General features: G+C 39.8%; 2 protein-coding genes across 2 annotated transcripts in view; one reads left to right on the top strand and one right to left on the bottom strand.

Annotated features, from left to right (window-relative positions):
- Window positions 1-7,354, bottom strand: part of GPR180 (G protein-coupled receptor 180) — a 31,908-nt gene extending 24,554 nt beyond the window's left edge. Inside the window, exons 1-2 of the mRNA XM_019634771.1 lie at window positions 6,703-7,354; window positions 2,705-2,863 (exon numbers count right to left, since the gene is read on the bottom strand). Coding sequence (XP_019490316.1) covers window positions 2,705-2,863; window positions 6,703-7,069 — 526 coding nt within the window. The 5' untranslated portion in view covers window positions 7,070-7,354. The remainder of the gene's footprint in view (window positions 1-2,704; window positions 2,864-6,702) is intronic.
- Window positions 7,355-10,161: 2,807 nt separating this feature from the next.
- Window positions 10,162-15,452, top strand: LOC109378367 (dTDP-D-glucose 4,6-dehydratase-like). Its single transcript, XM_019634772.1, has 4 exons — window positions 10,162-10,287; window positions 12,405-12,471; window positions 13,495-13,563; window positions 15,121-15,452. Exons 1-4 carry the CDS (start codon window positions 10,202-10,204, stop codon window positions 15,241-15,243), a joined length of 345 nt encoding a protein of 114 aa, XP_019490317.1. The 5' UTR covers window positions 10,162-10,201; the 3' UTR covers window positions 15,244-15,452.
- Window positions 15,453-15,676: the final 224 nt, after the last annotated feature.

Below are 15,676 nucleotides of genomic sequence, written 5' to 3'. Positions count from 1 at the left end.
AGAATACCCTTGCACTCGAGAGAATAGTAAAGAGACAAAGAAACAAAGAAACAACAGCAAGAGGTTTGATAAGTTATATATATATATATATATATATATATATATATATATATCCATCCTAAAGAGTTAAAATTACAATCACAGCATTTTAGGACTTTCAGAAACCTTAGAGAAAACTAGTCCAGCTTCCTTGTTGTGTACAGTGTGATAAGTAAAATGTGGCTCAAAGATAAAATTTTGTGACAAGTCACTAGCAGTGATTCTCAGTTTAGCAGTCTTTCCTTTGCATCATGCTGTTTCTCTGTATACATAAACTCAGTTACTGAAGGTATATGACAGATACAAATATTATGGTTTTGCAAGTGTATATAGTATATGGTATAATATCAACCATGTGATATAAGAAAACAAATTGATTCCTATAGCTCAAAGCTTTAAACTACCTGGTAAGTTTTTATTGGAGAAATTAAGACTTTGAGGTGCCAAATACAAAGCAAACAACCTACCAACCAAAAAACCCTTCAAGCACTAAGCTCTGTGGTAATTCATCCTACAAATACTTAGTAAACGCTTAACTCAGCAGTAGGTATCCTAAATTCTCATTGTCATAGTATCATGTAACTAACATTCATAGTACTTATCGTAATTGCAATTTCACATTTATTCACATTGATGTGATTCATTCCTGTCACTCCCATTAGTGGTAAGGACTGAGATAGAGTCAGTGTTTTGATCCATGATTTATCACTACTGCCTAACACCAGTGCATGAAACAACAGAAGTGCTCAGTGAATGAATGAATGAATGAATGATCAATCAATCAATCAATACACCAAAAGGGCCCTGCTGCTCTGATTGATTTTATAACAAATAAATAAAATGTAAAGTGGTAACTATAATAAGTGCTATGGAGAAAAAAAACAAGGGGCTATAAAAACTCAAGTGATTACTCAGAGGAGGGAGGAGCCAATGGGGGGAAGGAAGAACACGCAGAGGAAAAGCCTGTGCAAAGGCTCAGGACAGCACGAAAATAAAACAAGCACTACAAATAAAATAAGGCGGGAGGGGGACAAAGCTGTGAGGTGAAGCTGGCGGGGCGTGGAGTAAGCAATGGCCAGACTATGATGGCTTTGCTGATCAGGTTAAGGAGGCCTGTCTTTGCGCTAAGAGCAGGTGGAAAGCAATGAAGTATTCAAGGGAGTGGTGAGGAAGTTGAATGTGACATAATCCAATCTGCTGTTCAGAAAGATTACTCTGGTTACAGAGGGGGATTGGCATGGCTGCAGTGGCCAGGTAGGAGGCTATTGCAGTAGTACAGTCAAGAGATTATGGCAGCCTGGAGTAACATTATGAGGGTAGAGATGAAGAAATGTAGATGAATTCAAGAGTTATTTAGCGGCAATGTACTGATAGATTGGAAGGGGATACAAGGTTAAAGAGGGGAGTGTTGGAAGACTCTTTGGTTTCTAGCTTGTTTACTAGATGGATGGTGGCACCAGTTTCTAAAACAGGGAACACTGAAAGAGGACCAGGTTTGAAAGGGCAAGAACTTTTATACACGTGGAACACTTAGATGTGCAAATTGGTATAGAAAAGAAAACTGATAATGAGCACTTGCATGAGTTTCTCAGGTAAACTCTGAAATTCAGGGTAGAGGTAAATAACTTTATATAACTGTCTCTCTGATTTCTGAATCCAGTCATTCAGACTTCTACATACTATCAATGTCATCTCACAAGTCTAAAGAAAAGACCCCCACAGTGGGTGGCAGGGACGGGGGACTTCTATCTTACCCCTACTCTAGCTAGCTGCCTTGTGAGGAAACCAGAGAGCTGCTAAGGCTAGGAAGACTGGGTGTTTAAAAATGGCAGTGTTTTATGTGACTAGACTAAAAGAAGATTCAGACTCACAATATGCAGAACATGGTAGGGGAAATATAGGGTTAAAGAGAGGAGAGGGATAATTCCTATTTTTTCTCATGGATGCTTCACATCCGAATGTCTCCTACAACCAAGTAACTTCTAAGAGGTAAAATGGATAGCATGGCACATGCTCTTCATTTCTGTATTAAAAAGATGTGCATTCACTCTGGATGGCTAACACCCTAATGCATATGATAGTGTTGATGAGAATGGAAGGGCTCAAGGATTCAGACAACTAGGATAGTAAAAGTAGGGCCTGTCTAGAGGCAAACCTAAAGGTTTACAAATGATGTAGCGCTGGTGCATCCCAAAATGACACATTGTGCCCCACATGACTATGTCCTGTGTTCCAGTAACATGTTGCAAAACAGCATCACATGGGCTAAATTACACAATTAACTGAGATACTACATGTGTAGTACTTAGCTCAGTGCTGGCAGTTAATACACAGTTACCAAATGTTATCATTCATTCTATGCTGCCACTGGGTCAAAATAAATCTGCCCTATTGGTATGAATTATGTGACCTATAAGAAGTCTGAATGAAGGAAGTTATGCCTTTACAAATTAACTGGATATAGTTTTAAAAAATTTGAATGATAAAGAGGGGGGATCAAGGAAAAGGTTTTTTTCCTTAAACTTCAGTTTAAAACATACTAGACAAAGTGTCATCACAGTGTGATGTGTGCTGTGTCATGAAACATCTTGGTTTGTAAACACTATATTTCAACACTAAGGAGGAAAAAACACATCTAACAATCAAAGAAAAAAGATATACTCACTTGTCAACTGAGCTTTGGATAATTTTTCACTACAACTATACGCAAGACTGCTTTCCTGCAGCTTTAGCCATTCCTGGGCTTGGAAGAGGTAGAGTTTAGCTTCTTTCCCAACAGCTATTGCTATGTTGTTGATTCTGACACACAGAAGAGCATGGTCACCTGGACATGAAAACAAAAATTATCAACTAGTTTGGTCTGTACAAAAGTGAGGTGGTAGGAAATTCAACACCTCTACTTATCAAAACAGGAATTTAAAAACACAATTTTTCTTATATCTCACCTAATTAGGTAGATCACATTAAAACATCCCATTCAGATGCAAGTCAAGAGATTATGCTCATCAGTGTGTGGTGTTTCCCTTATACTTCAGCTGATAACTGATGACATTTCACTGAATAAACAGCAACATATGCTATATGTGGACCTTCGCTATAATAAAATTTTTGCCTCATTTTACAACCAGTCCACATGTCTTTAACATCTGTTCATAATATATAGAAATATCCTGCCTAAGTTTCTTTTTTTTAAATATAACAGTTGTTAATACTTAATTATACTTTTAATGTAAAAAATAAACATAGCTAATAGCAAGAAAGTTTAATTAGTTCTGAGGTAGACATTTTAGCTTGACACAAAATTTGACATGACTTTCACAATAAAACTTTCAGAATATATGTTGTAAGACTGCTATAGAATGAGCCTGGCTACACACACCAACTACATTTAAGGCCTAGGAATAAATGGCAAAAAATAGTTGCCTCCATGGGAATGGACTCGGTGAGAAGTAAAGCAGGAGACTGTTTTTTTCATTTTTCTTTTTAAGATTTTCTATTCTTATTGCTGTTGTTTTTTATTTTTGTTATTATAATTATCACTTTGATTGTAATTATCACTTTAATAGATATTACAATTTACATGTATAATATGTATCAAAGAATGTCTAAGTCTCCTACATGAATTGATTACATTATAAATTATCGAAACTCTAAAAAGTGACTTTAAGGCCTTATTAACATCTTAAATCTCATTCTTAATTAGAGTTCATTATTTTGGTATAGTTTTGGTATTACTGCCTTACTGAATTCAAATGCACAGAAAATTGGTAATTTTATGTGTGTGTATTGTGTGTGTGTGTGTGTGTGTGTATACACACACACACACACGCACATACATACACTGGGGGTGCCAAGAAATGTATACATATGACTTGTGTTCATCTTTTGTTATTGGTATATATTATTACAATTTTATTTATTTATTTATTTTTTAAAAAGATTTTATTGGGGAACTGGGGGGAGGGGAACAGCGTTGGGGAATCAGGGAAGGGGAACAGACATGTAGATAAATTGCTGTTTTGTTCTTCAGTCTAGTTGTGGAGTATGTCGCTTCACTGGCCCATGTTGGTATGATCATTGTGCTCTTCCCGGGTGGGGCAATCAGTCGCCGGTCATTGATCGGCAGTTCACAGCGGCTCCTGGCAGCTCACGCTGGCTGCCACCCACTCACATAGCTTACAGCAACCCACTGCAGCCCTGCTGCAGCCTACACTGTCGCCAGCGACTCACAGCAGCCCAGCTCCAGGTTGAGCTGTTGTTCAGCATCTTAGCTGTAGAGGGCAGTGTCACTGGCCCTCAATGTGGGATCCGAACCACAGCCCTGCTGCTCAGAGCTGGCGTCCCAAGAGAGCTCTTAACCAGCTGAGCCACTCGGCTGGCCTATTACAATTTTAATACGGTTCTTTCCTTTCTTAAAATGTGTATACTTTTGGCACCCTCTCTCTATATAATGTGTGATCAAACAATATGGTGAATGTTTAAATAAAAAATAATTATTACAGTAAAAGACTCAATGCCATTAATCCTCCTCAAAATATTTCCGCTTACTTTGAACACATTTATCCCATCATTCTTGCCACTTTGTGAAGCAGTTCTGGAAGTCCTCTTCCATGAGTTGTGCTGTCCTGGCTGTCTCCAGGTCCTGACTAGATTCAAAACGTTTACCTTTCATGGTCATTTTGACTTTGGGGAAGAGCTCAAAGTTGCACAGTGCCAGATCCGGTGATCAAGGTGGATGAGGACACGGAGCCTCTCCATTGTGATCACAAAATACAGTGAATGCTGCTGTCAAGTACCATCCAACGGAAAGGCAGGGATCGTCAATATGGGAAGTGGTGCCTCATACCTTAGTAACACTGTGTGACAAGTTTCAACTTGTTCGGTTCAGTCAGTCGGGTGTGAGCTATGGTTGAGAGAAGGTGTGTTTTAAAGTGTGCCATAAATCATCCTCTATCATGACAATGCTCCATGTCACACATCGCTTCTGGTATGGCAATTTCTCTAGAATAAATACATTATGGTGTGTCCTCATCCACCTTATTCACCAGATTTGGCACCATGCAACTTCTGGCTCTTCTCCAAAGTCAAAATAACTCAAGACATTGAGGCAGCCATGACAGTGCAACTAGAGACACTCACAAAAGAGGACTTCCAGAACTGATTGAGAAAGTGGCATGAACAATGGGATAAGTGTTTAAAGCGAGGGGGAGGATTTTGAGGGGAGTTAATGGCAATGTGTCTTTTACTGTAATAATTTTTTTATTTAAACATTCACCATATTTTTTGATCACATCTCATACATATACACATATATACATAGAGACAAAAAAATACGTGGAAGACTCTATTCCTCAAACTTTCTTGAGAAATCTGGATTTACTACATGTTTCTCTGTTTACCAAGTAATCGTTACGAAATAACAGGATGATCTAAGTCTCACTTTTAGACATGAGTAAAAACTCATGTCACAGCTTCCATACATCCCAGATTTTCCAGCACTGTCCAGATTGTGTCATTTATTGTAGTGAAACTGTTCACTGTCAATACTCAAAAGTATAGTTAGCGCCAGTTGATTAAGAAACTGAAAATGTTAACCAAAAACTAATAAAACTGCTTCTAGAGTTTCTATTTCATTCACCCAAAGTCTATTCCACATTGGATTTTGTAAAACTGAGTTGCATCTCCTTTCCTCAGCTATTTTGAGAACTTCAGATTAAAAAATAAGAAATTCAGTTTCCCCTCCCTTTAACCAGTTTCTCCAATAGTTTAAACTGTTTTCCCACACCAAATAGCTTCTCATTTCTATTATCTTCTAAAAATCCTCTCTGGGACAATATGCTGATCTTGCATCTTTTAATGCTAATGACCATATGAATCAGGATCCTAACCTCATAAAGGCAAATGATTATTTGAAATACAGTAGTAGCCAAAGTAAGAGTATGTACCAAGAAAAATTTTGAGGATGCAAATACAGCAAAAGTTAGAATGAATTATAAATTCATTAATTGAAGAATTATTGATTTTTGAGGGAGACCAGAAGGTAAGAATCAAATGCAGTTCTAAGTTCAGAAGGGTCACAGAGGATACAAATTATGAAGCTCATGATCCTTAGGAAATCTACTCCTGTAGTAGAGGAGTAACAAACTGTTCTAGCAACAGTGACAACTAGATTAGATTATCAGGCTTTATTTGGTTTCCTCTCTACTGCAAGTAGGTTTTATTAAATGAGATTAAACAAACAACAAACTCAGGAAATCTACGTTCTGGGCCTTAAATGCGCACGTAATTACAGTGCCTTAGTGTATATAATCAGGCTGAGACACAAGTGAGCCAACGATGCTTCTCTGAGAGAAGGATCTCGAAAAATGCAGCGGTCCCGTCATCTGCACGTTTGTACGGAAAGGGTTGGGGAGGCGGTCCTTTAGGTGCAGAATACAATCCGTAAGCGAGGGAGGGTGCTGACAAGGATGTAGGGGGCAGCAATGGCAGGGCTGGCAATAAACGCATCCCCACGATTCCAGTGAGCTACGGTTGGGGAGGGCTGCCGGCGACGCTGGAAGTCCAGGTGAGCTGGGTGAAGTTCCGGGCTGGCGCACCGCGGGGAGGCGCGGCCCACCGGATGTGTCCACGAGCCTTCATCCCTCTCCCCGCCCCAGCACCTACCGTGGAACTGGAAGTGGCCGATGCTCTGGCCCTCAGTGTCTCGGGCCGCGGTGCTGCTGAAGCTGCCCCGCAGCGTCTTACCCTGGCTGCCCGGCGGCCACCAGCAGCAGGCGAGGGCCACTGCCAGCAGCCGCAGCCCCCCCATCCCCGCCTGCCCCCCGGCACCCACGCTGCGGACCCTAACCGCCAGCGGCTGCCAGTCCCACGTCGGCAGCAAGGGAAGGGGGAGGAAGGTGGAGGACCCGCGTCGCGGACCCGCCCCCAAGAGACTGACAGCCAATGAGGCGGGCCCCTTCGCCACGGACCAGGAACATTCACCAATCAGAGTGTGAAGTGGGCGGGACGTGCACAGTGCGAGTCCCATCATTCCCCGGCCTGTTGGCTAGTTCCCGCCTTTTTTTATGGAGAATCGGGAGGATGTTGCTTCAGGATAAGGAAAAATTATTGCCCTCGTCGTCCCAGTGAGTGGTGCCATTGCGCATGCGTGGGAGCGCCGGCACGAGCCCGTAGGGCTTCCCAGAGTCCTATGGGGTTCCGAAAAAACTAAGAAACACATGACGGAACCATTTCTGGTGAAGAAAGGAAAACCGCAAAGCCCTAGGTGCCTAAGAAGCCTATTGGACGTTTCCACTTGAATGTCTCAAAGATACTTAACTGTACGTATCCGGTTCAACGCTTGACACCTCCAACTGATTTTTTTCCTCCTAGGTTCTCTGTCTTATTGAATTATGTCATCATACCGCAGGCCAGACAGCTGGGAATTATAGCGACCCCCTATCCCTTAACAGTGCCACGTCCAGTCAGCTCTATTCAGATGTTTGTTATGGCCTCTTCCGGGCGGTGATGGTCGGAAGCAGCAGCCCTATCCTATCCAGGCCAACATGATCTCATCTTACTTGGGCTATCTCAGTTGACCTGCGTACAGTCTCAATTTTCTCCCGTTGGCTACACACAACCCATCTTTACCATAGAGCCACGGAAAGCTTTGGGAAAAGCAAATTGACTGCGTCACTTTACTATAAAGATTCTCGATTGCCTTTAATACATAGCCCAAACTCTTTAGAATATAGCTTTCAAATCTCTCAAAGCTCCATCTCTTGACTTTTTTTTTTTTTTTTTTAATCTCCATCCATACTGAGCCACTGTCAGTTCGGTCAGTTCGCTGAATACTCCAAGTCCTCCTCTTTGGGCCTGTCGCACTTGCAGTTCCCCCTAGCTGGAGTTCTTGTCTTATTCTACTACTCAACCTCCATATCACCTTCCATTTTCTACTTTTCTACCCCAAAGCTCTTTTAGAAGCCTTTCTCAAACCCCCAAGTTGGTGTTAGATGCCGCTGGAATGGGAATCCCTTACTTCTCTACCCAAGCACTTACCACAGGTATTGTACATGTCTGTTGATTTATCTGAACCCCCTACTATACTGTCAGCTCCAGTTGGTCAGAGACTGTCTGTCCCCATGGAGTAGAAGCTTAACATTATTTCATGAATAAATGCATATAAATTATTTTCACTCGACAACCACCTTTTATTACATGTAAGCATGTTCTCACAACAGACCTCACCTTTTAGGAAAAACCTTGGGGGAATACTTCCTATCATATAGCCATAATTTTCTGGCAGACCAGGAATAAACTGGAGGTATTAATTAATATTATGAGATTTTTAAAACCTACATTATACTTTAATTACAAAAGCAATTCATGCAACTTAGAAAAAATTCACAATCAAAAGTATATGAAGTATACTTTCCCTGCTTATACCTGATACCCAAAGGTAACCCTTGTTAATAGGTTAGGGTGGATCCCTTCAGACATGCATTTACAAACATATGATGGTATTTGCCAACCAAGAACAGAAATAAAATTTGTCCTGGAAGAGAATCAGAACATGGGCCTTGAATGCTGTGAGGGCTCTTTTTCTGTCTCTTCTCTCTTCTCTTTGTTATCAACTTTGTTTTTCCCTCTCACTGAAGACAGGTCTTTTGATTCCTTCATTCATTTGAATGAATATGGCCACCAGCAAGTCCAAAATTTGTAGATCGTAGCGTTCAAGAGCAACCAGACTATTCTAGAACGCCAGTCCAACTCCATATCCCAGGAAGAGGCTTCAATTGGCCTGGGGTGAGTCAGATGCCCATCCTGTGGCCTGCCTGGAGTGGGTCAAGTTGGGGAGATGGTAAAGGCGGGAGGGGAAGTCTGGTCAGATAAAACCATAAGTATCCACTACAATAAATTTGATTCTCATTTCATGTTGGTACATTCTTAAAAAGGCTACATTGTATTTAAAAAGTACAACAATTTTAGCAGACATGTATATTGTGTCCAATTTTTCATTACTACAAGCAATGTAGCATGAACATATTTGTGTTTTTCTGTAATCTATATTATATATCATGGAATTTGGGGATCGTAGGGTATTTACATTTGAATTTTGCTTATATATTACCAATTTGCCTACCAAAATGTTGTAACAAATGACACTTCTACATATACTAGGCATTCCCATTCTTTTTAGGCTCTCCCAACACAATTAGGTTAAAAAAAACCAAAACATCTACAAGATATTTATTCATGTATACAACAGTATTTACTGATGGTTTATTCTGTGCCAGGCTTGGTCCTAGGGCTTTGGGATTATATCAGGAAACAAAGTCCCTCGACCCATGGAGCAGGAGAATGAGCAAGGAATTTAACATAAATGTTGATAATTGCTATGGAGAAAAATAAAGAAGGGTAAATCGGTTTGGCACGGCTGGGTTAGAGTTTGCTATTTTAATTAGGGTGGTAAAGGAGTAGGGTGACATTCAAGCCAAGAACTGAGGTAAACTAGGCAGACATCTGGGGAATAAGCATCCAGGCCCAAGGGAAGTAGCATGCCAGGCCAGTTTCAAGGAAGAGCAAGGACAGTGGCTGGGGTAGATTGAGCAAGAGGGAGAATAGTAGGAAAAGGTCTAAGGGTAAGATCTAGGGAACATGTTTACGAGGGTTGTAAGCAGCTTGTGCTATCTGTAATAACAATAACAGCAACAGCAAAAGGTCATTTTGAAATTAATTGTGACCTCCCATCTCTATACTTTGCAAGAGAGCTCCCCAGGAATTCTAGCTCAACTGGTGCATAATCTGTGGAGATCGCTGCAGTATAAGAATAAAAAGAAAGTAATCGTGGACAACTCCGACCATCTGTATATCCAAGTAAAGCCTAATTCATGCTGGTGACACTTGCCATGGAAAACGTTCCGGACCCTACTTTCCCAGACACACCTATTCGCCCCTAGCGAGCCAGGCGTTGGCTGAGAAGAGCAGTGCCTGAGCCTGCGCAGCCGAGGAACCCGCCCAGCCCGCCAATGGGCGGGGATAAGTCGGCTACGCTCGGGAAGCCGCTTCGGCCTGCCCCAGTGAACGTGTCGGGAGAGGGGTGCGTCGCAAAAAGTCGCGGTGGAACTTGCCTACGGTATACAGGCTTGTCGCTTTACGGTTCCAGGCACTGCTGAGCTGGGAGATGTCGGCTGCGGGCCTTGTGGAGCCCTTGGGTCCTCCCAGCAGCTTTGCGAAGCGGGTACTGGTGACCGGGGGTGCTGGTTTCATGTAGGTAACAGCGTCGCTGGCCGAGTAGTGGCTCCCCAGAAACCCCAACCTTTTCCTGCGGCTCTGCTTGCCCTTGGTAACCTGGGACCAGCCTTGGTTGTCTAATAGGGGAGGGTCTTAATGCACGACCGGAATCATCTTACCTTCTACCTGCTCCTTCCTCGGCCTGCGAAGACCTAGATCCTTTGAAACTGCGACTTCTTTAAAACGCCTTCCTCCCAAAGCAAAAGTGCTGTGGTACTATCCGCCCTGCTGTCTCGCCAGAGATGCGCCTGTCACCCTTCTGATTGTGCCCACAATTGCAGTAAGCTTCTCACCGGCTGCCGGAACCCCCTCCCCACCACGATACAAAGGCCTTGTACATCTATCTAGGCAGCAAAAAACGATTTTTGGAATATGACAAGGCATTTATTTAGTCAGCTGACTTAAAAACCCTGTTGGTACTAAACTTTTGAGGCCTCTTTTCCCTTTTACACGTACCACATTCATTCATCAAAGTACACTTCCACGGTACGTGCTCAAGGCCACGACTCGCCCCCTCCCCCCTCTACCCTAGCCCATGTTCCCGTCTTTTGCCTAGACTACTACTGTAGCCTCCTGATTGGTCAAACTGCTTGCACTCTTGTTCCCCAGACAGAAGTCAGTATTAAGTAAAAGGGCTTAGAGTTTTACTCCAGTGGTTCTTGTCAGACTTCGAATAAAACCCAAACATTTTACTGTATCTTGAAGACCCTCAAGTGCCCAAGCATTACTTTTCCAATCTGTTCTCCTGCCGTTCTAGCCCTTGCTTTTTCTGTGCCTGCCACACTTAACCCTCTTGCAGTTCCTGGAACACAGGCTCCTCCCTCCTGTCTTCAGGCCTTTGCACTTACTTCCCCTGTGCTTAGGAGCTCTTTTCATCACTCAATTCAGATGTTTACTTAGACATCACCTCAGAGGGGTCTTACCTATCTAAAATAGCTCCTCTCCCTACTAACAACTTATCACTACCTAAAATTATTTTGTGTTATTGTGGTTAGCTGCTTACTGCCAGCATCCCCACTTTAGAACGTAAATTGAATGTAGGTAGAGACTGTTGTTTACTCAGCATCTGGAAGACTGTCTGACTCATTTTATAAATGTCTTTAGTAATTGTTGAGTTGATAAATGCATGAGTACAAAGAAGAATCTCTCCCAATGTCTAATGGAAGAAGAGGAACATGGGACCCCTCCCCCCACCCCCTATCCCCTTATCACATTAAGTCACCTCTTCTGATCTGACAGTGAGTGACTTGGAGGGTGGGTACCAGGCAGGCAAGGTTCATTTAATGAGCATTAGCACAAAAAGATGGTACTGGTGTGAGATTGCTAGTCCAGAAAGGGCAGTCCTTGGAAATGCTGTGAAAGGGCTCAAATACAAACTCTTGAGTTCATAATTTGGTCAAAGGCTGCTTTTGTTCCTGGGAGCCCAGTGTTTTTGTGTATATGGTAAAATCTGGTGGATCATTTCACTGAGGTATGCCTCTGGTTCCACTTAAGGGTCCTCGGAAACCCATCCAATTCAGGATGGTTTCAGCTGTTTGTTATTAGCCTTGGAAACCTAGGTTTAGTCTAGGACACCCCTGCCCCCCCCCACCCCCAATTTACACCATCAAATTCTTGTACCAAGAGAACAATTGCAGTAGGGTTATTATGAACATAAACAACTCCTATGCTCATACTAAATTAATTTTTACATAATTATACTTGTCTCTGAAAAGGCACATTATAGTTTCAGTCCATTTGCACTGACCACCACTCATTGTATATTTATCATCCTGCTTTATTTCCACACTCAAAGCATGTATGGACAGCATCATTTGGTTAAATTAATTTTTTCTTATATTCAGGACCTGTCAATTTTCTCTTCTCCATAGTGTAAAGGGAGTGTAAAGCTTTGTATATCAATACAGTTGAGAGAGTTCGTGAAAAGTGTGGTGTGTGTATATTCAGTGTAGTTATATTATTCCTCTTCTCTTCAAAAATGTGAAGGTATCTTTGACTGGTTTCCTAATACTTGACAACTTAGGGTAACATTAAAGAGTTTGGGAAAGTTAAATTTTCTACTAACAAGCTATACTTTTTTAAATTTTTTATAGTGCATCACATGTGATTGTCTCTTTAGTAGAAGATTATCCAAACTATATGATCATAAATCTAGACAAGGTAAGTTTTAAAAAATGAGCTGCATGCACTGAAACTTATTTATATTTTTAAAAAGTGTTAGAATCCTGCCCTGCGGATATTTTAGTTTTTATATAATTTTAGCAAGTTAGGGGCCTGTATAGTCATGTGTTCATGCCATATTTAATTGTACATAAAATCTTTTGAAACTTTTTTGTTTATTGTGCTACCCCATAAAGTAAAGGTTTTAAGGGCAGTATTTTTATATAAAAAAAAATCTTCACCCTAACTTTATTTAGTATTATCTTGTGAACATTACCCTTTTTTGGAGTCAGGATACTCTGATTATTTGGTTTTATTATTTTATAACTACTACCTCATGGAAAATTATATATTTTTAAAATAAAAATGCAATTAAATTAATTTAGTTTCGAGAATTTTTTTGTAATAATTGGAGTCTCTAGAATCTCAAAGCCATGACTGGTAATCACTGATATTTTGACTTTAAACACATGATGCAATCAGTTACCTTCATTTCATAAAATGTAATAGTAAAAATGTATAGTCAAAGAATAACCCATAAGTCTTATGAATTTTTACCTGCCTTACCATCGTGGGCAGTAATTATTCCCCCATCTTATACTGATTTATCAACAGCTAACTCAGGAAAAAATGTAATGAGCTAAAATATGTATAATACCGGTGTAATTGTTTTCAATCACTAATTCCTTTTCAGTAAGGAATGGTAAACTTTTCTAGCCACCAAGGGCTGGAGACAAATTGAGGCAGGAAAATTTTTGAAAGGAGAGGTTTATAAAATGTGATTTTTTTTTTTGTATTTTGAAAAGGTAACAAGCTTACATGTTTTTTGCTTGTTTTTTTTTTACTTTTAAGATAACAGAAACTTCTAAAAACACAAAGAGTGAACACTTTAAGAAGACATGTTTTTATATTACAATAAGAGCATCTGTAGTCTTTAAAATAAATTGATATCTTATAGGAAAGACTATTAATCTTACTCTTTGTGTTGAACCTTTACCCTCACTCCACCTTACTTATTTTAAGCTGGATTACTGTGCAAGCTTGAAGAATCTTGAAACCATTTCGAGCAAACAAAACTACAAATTCATACAGGTATGAAAGTTTCTTATAATTATATAATTATTATACTGTACCGCTTTAGTTATTCAGACATATCTTCCTACTTTACAAACTTGTGAAATATGGATTTGGAAAGCATGCTAATTAAAGATCTTTTAGTTTCCAGTAGTACCACACGCTGTAGAGAATACTGCTTTTATGTTGATACCATATATAAAGTTACATGTGATGTTTGTTGCCTTGGCAGATCTATGAGTAGCTGATTGAACTTACATGGTTTGTGAGTTTTAGGTCGTCATTATCTTTCTTAATAAGGCCTTGCTGAGATTTATTTATTTTTATTTTTTATTTTTATTTTTTTTAGCTGAGCCATCCTGCCACCTGTTGGCAGCTAGGCTCAGGCCAGGAATCGAACCAGTGACCCTGTTGCCCAGAGCTCGCACTCTTGAGCGAGCGCTTAAACAGCTGAGCCACTCAGCCAGCCAAAAGACTTGCTGGGATTTAAAATATTGGTATAAAAAGTGGGGTGTTACTCAGGCCAGCAATAGCCAAAAAGGCCACCATACAGCCCATGGGGTAGTCTTCTTCCATGAAAGTTGATTGTTTGGCTCTGGAAGATCGATTCTTACTAACCACTCTTTGAAGAGTTTAAAGTATAAACCAGAGAGCTAGATGATTCATTTGCAAATAAATTTTTTTTAATTTTTTTTTATTAGTTTCAGGTGTACAAAACAGTTCAATAGTTATACTTTTTACCTCTCACAAAGTGACAACCCCTTCCCCAATCCACCATCCCGCTCCTCTCTCCCCTGCAAACGGAAATTTTAATATCAAATGCAACTGTTTGTTTTACAATTTGTGGTTTTTTAAAAAGTAATTCTAGAAACTCTCTTTTTAACCACAAATCTCAAAGAATATACTAAGCAAACATTTCTTAATTCTCTTCCATATGAAAGTGTTTCCTTCTGTCACCAAAGTATTGTTGAGAATACATATTTTTAGAACTAACTATACATATAACATCAAAAGTACTCATAAGTTTACTTAGTGGTGATTAAATATGTTTTTCAAAATGTCATTCCAGTTCTTGTACTTACTTTAAATATATTTCAGTAATGGTTATCTCAAACGTTTAAAAATACGTTTAACATTTTTCCTGTTAACATAGTGACCTTAGATTGGCAAGAATGTCATTTTTTTTCTTCCAGTTTTTGTAAGTCCTTTATAGTATGTATTCTGGATTCAAGCCTTTTGCCACTACCTTTTTTTCAATGTGTGGTTTGCCTTTTCACTTTCTTAATGATATATTTTGATCTTAGTAGTAGCTGGTGCTCAATAAAACACTGTTTTAGACATTTATTTGTAAAAAAAACTATATTGAATTGGATATCATATTCTAGGATGCTAGAGAAATTCATCATTACCGTATTTACCTGACCCTTTGGTCGAGTTTTCAAGATATTCTCTATTAAACTTGAGGGGGGGAGATTAATTCTTTTCTTCTTATCATTTTGTTGTTGTTCACACAGTAAAATGGTTTTTATGGATGGGGATACTGAAACAGCTTTTTCATGCTTGCTTTTGATATAGGGTGACATATGTGATTCTCACTTTGTGAAACTGCTTTTTGAAACAGAGAAAATAGATATAGTACTCCATTTTGCTGCACAAACGCATGTAGGTAAGCATTGTTTTATGTTACAGTTACGATAGGCAAAGTTTTGTTTCCAGTGGCTGACTAGCCTGAATCAAAGTCCAGTAATGGGGCTGAATAAGTTGGTACTTAATATATGTCTTTGAAAGAGCATATACCAAGGTAAAACAAACCTGGGGTCACTCTGTTGTCAAGATACTTGCCCTTTTTGGGTCACTTTTATTCGGTAGGTTGAAATGTAACCTTGAATGTTGTTTTAAAACTTTGAGTTTAACCAAATTCAGGATAGTGATTTCTGATTTCTTCTGGGGAGATGAACCTTTAAAATGTGTTTTTTATGTTGTTTTTCTTAAGCTGACTCTTGGCTACGAGGTTGAACATTATATTATTATCTATACTGTTTTGTCCGTATGATAATTTGTCTAACATTTTATATTGTGAAATATAACATATATTCAGAAGAATTTAGAAGTGAAGTTAAATGAATACTGA

Source organism: Hipposideros armiger, unplaced genomic scaffold (assembly GCF_001890085.2).
Source record: "Hipposideros armiger isolate ML-2016 unplaced genomic scaffold, ASM189008v1 scaffold_1908, whole genome shotgun sequence".
Classification (NCBI taxonomy): Eukaryota; Metazoa; Chordata; class Mammalia; order Chiroptera; family Hipposideridae; genus Hipposideros; species Hipposideros armiger.
Note: the sequence above shows the minus strand (reverse complement) of the source record. Positions and strands in the feature narration are given on the sequence as shown.

Bases quoted from the DNA above. Each gene is read 5' to 3' on its own strand.
- LOC109378367 (XM_019634772.1), top strand. From the start codon at position 10,202: ATGTCGGCTGCGGGCCTTGTGGAGCCCTTGGGTCCTCCCAGCAGCTTT. The intron at 10,288-12,404 runs GTAGGTAACAGC...AATTTTTTATAG, and splicing joins ACCGGGGGTGCTGGTTTCAT to TGCATCACATGTGATTGTCT. The intron at 13,564-15,120 runs GTATGAAAGTTT...CTTTTGATATAG, and splicing joins AAAACTACAAATTCATACAG to GGTGACATATGTGATTCTCA.